This window comes from Papilio polytes, unplaced genomic scaffold (genome assembly GCF_000836215.1).
Source record: "Papilio polytes unplaced genomic scaffold, Ppol_1.0 DF824080.1, whole genome shotgun sequence".
NCBI lineage: Eukaryota > Metazoa > Arthropoda > Insecta > Lepidoptera > Papilionidae > Papilio > Papilio polytes.
Genome location: NW_013525124.1, coordinates 593,915 through 596,319, shown reverse-complemented (window position 1 = coordinate 596,319; position 2,405 = coordinate 593,915). Strand labels below are relative to the sequence as shown.

The 2,405-nt window shown below is 31.1% G+C and overlaps 1 protein-coding gene across 1 annotated transcript in view; it reads right to left on the bottom strand.

Annotated features, from left to right (window-relative positions):
• The window catches only part of LOC106100055, a 6,030-nt gene extending 4,478 nt beyond the window's left edge, over window positions 1–1,552 (bottom strand). Inside the window, exon 1 of the mRNA XM_013278792.1 lies at window positions 1,206–1,552. Coding sequence (XP_013134246.1) covers window positions 1,206–1,225 — 20 coding nt within the window. The 5' untranslated portion in view covers window positions 1,226–1,552. The remainder of the gene's footprint in view (window positions 1–1,205) is intronic.
• Window positions 1,553–2,405: the final 853 nt, after the last annotated feature.

Genomic DNA, 2,405 nt, shown 5'->3' with positions numbered 1-2,405 from the left:
CAAAAAAATGGGACCCACCTGCAAGCATTACCTTTCGGATAAAAAATGAATTATCAAAATCGGTCCACTAGCAGCGGAGTTATGCCGTAACACACATAAAAAAAAAAACATACAGACGAATTGAGTACCTCCTTCTTTTGGGAAGTCGGTCAAAAATGGGACAGTTTAGTCTGTAGAATAAATTGTTTACTGGATTTACTTTTTACATTACGTTTTGTATAAATATGATTTTATCGTAACTGACACTGTAATTATTTACTAAAATAACTTTAGCTGGATAAAATTAATTCTTATATTTTTTTTTTAATTCACATCCACTCAACAGAAACATTTACCGCCATATTTGTTTTTTTATTTTTGATTTTCAAAGGTGTCTTTCTGAATACGTTTTGCATAATATTATGGTAATTATATTTTTGATATAGTACATTGCAGATGTTATTGTTCAAATACAATGTCAATCTAATGTTAAAATTTTAAAATTACAACCATCTTTCGCCCGCGACTCCGTCCACGTGGAATTTAAAAAAAAACAAAAGTGAGTAACCTATGTATTCTTCCAGACTATCCTCTACGTGTGTGTCAAATTTAATCGAAACCTGTTCAGCCGTTTAGGCTACAAACTCTAACAAAACTTTCGCATTTATAATATTAGTAAGATACTGAACGAGAATAGGTACTAGTTTCTGGTAAACTATTAGGTTGTAACTAAAAATAGAAACCGAGTATTGGAATATTTTAAACAGAAATTAAAATTAAGTTATAATAAATAATTAAAATTTCGTTTTATTTATGTTTTTACAACTGAGTACTTTAACATAAGAAAAGAAACATTTAACTTTAAATTTTAAATAAAAAAATCAGACTTTTCCATTACAATCTGATAACGTCAATTTGAAAGAGCCGAGATATATCATACTTCATACTATAATACTAATATTATACTAACGTTTAGATGGACGGATGGATGTTTGTTAGAGTTTGTAGCCTTAACGTCTGAACGGATTTCGATGAAATTTGGTATAGATGTAGAGGATAGTCTGGAAGAACACATAGGCTACTCACTTTTGTTTTTTTTTAATTCCACGCGGACGAAAACTAATATTTTAATACAAATATTACAGTTTATTAAAATAAAGTTTTAGTAATAGAAACCTACACTAAATGTCTTCCTATTTTATAAATATTAAGTATATTTGACTCACAGAGCGATGTTTACGCGCATCTTGCGTGAAGTCAGCTGTCTATTTGATTACGATCAACATTACAATGTCATTTAACGCATCCATTTATTACTCGTTACATCTATTAATTAACATCTTAAGATAACATCCTTAATTACAAGTCACATATGCATGCATGCATAAACACTAGGTTTAGAAGCACTACTGGATTACCAATGAATGGCGAAAATATTCTAAAATGGCGGCTTTGGATCATATGTTTTTAATTGTTAGGTGTGGGTGAACAAGGCGTGGGTATACTTAATGTAATGAAGTTTTGGTCAAGGTTTTTTTGTTTACCATTTGTTATGGTTGCAAATAGATAGTTAATATTATCTTACTAGCTTTCGCCCTCGACTCCGTCCGCGTGGAATTAATAAAAACAAAAGTAAGTAGCGTCTGTGTGCTTCCAAACTGTCCCCTACATCTGTACCAAATTTCATCGAAATCCGTTCAGCCGTTTAGGCTACAAACTCTAACAAACATCCATCCATCTATACTTCGCATTTATAATATTAGTAGTAGTATGATTAATATTGTAAATGCGAAAGTTTAGATAGATGTTTATTAGAGTTACAAACTCTAATAAAAACTGTTAAGGGATCTCGACGAGGCACAGATGTAGACAGTCTGGAAGAACATATAGGCTTACTAAACTTTTTTTTAATGTGATGCAGATGGAAGCGCTGGCTAAAGTTAGTAAAGTATGAAATATGTACTAGTATGGACCAGCCAATAATCTAACGCTAGGTCTATGGCAGGCAACTTCTATTAATATTGGCATGCTCACGTGTATATATGTCTTTATTTATTATAAAATCTTTCATTTATGTTCTATGCCAATGCATTGTAGGAAAACAAACATGTATCGTCATTAATTCATGTGGATTACAAAGGTCAATTTATTGTTTATATATTTCGCAGTGTCAAGGCTTATTGTTTTATAGTTGTATTTTGATTTACAACAGGAAGACAGAAATATTTTAAACATGAACTTTTACAGCCATGGTTGTTTTGACATTTGATTACGTTGTCAAGGGTTGTTGTCAATCTGTAAATTAAACCGCGAAAACTGTAGAAGTGGTAACAACATTTTTGACCGACTTCCCAAAAGAAGGAGGTATTCAATTCGTCGGTATATTTTTTTTTTTTTTATTTTTTTTTATGTGTGTTACGGCATAA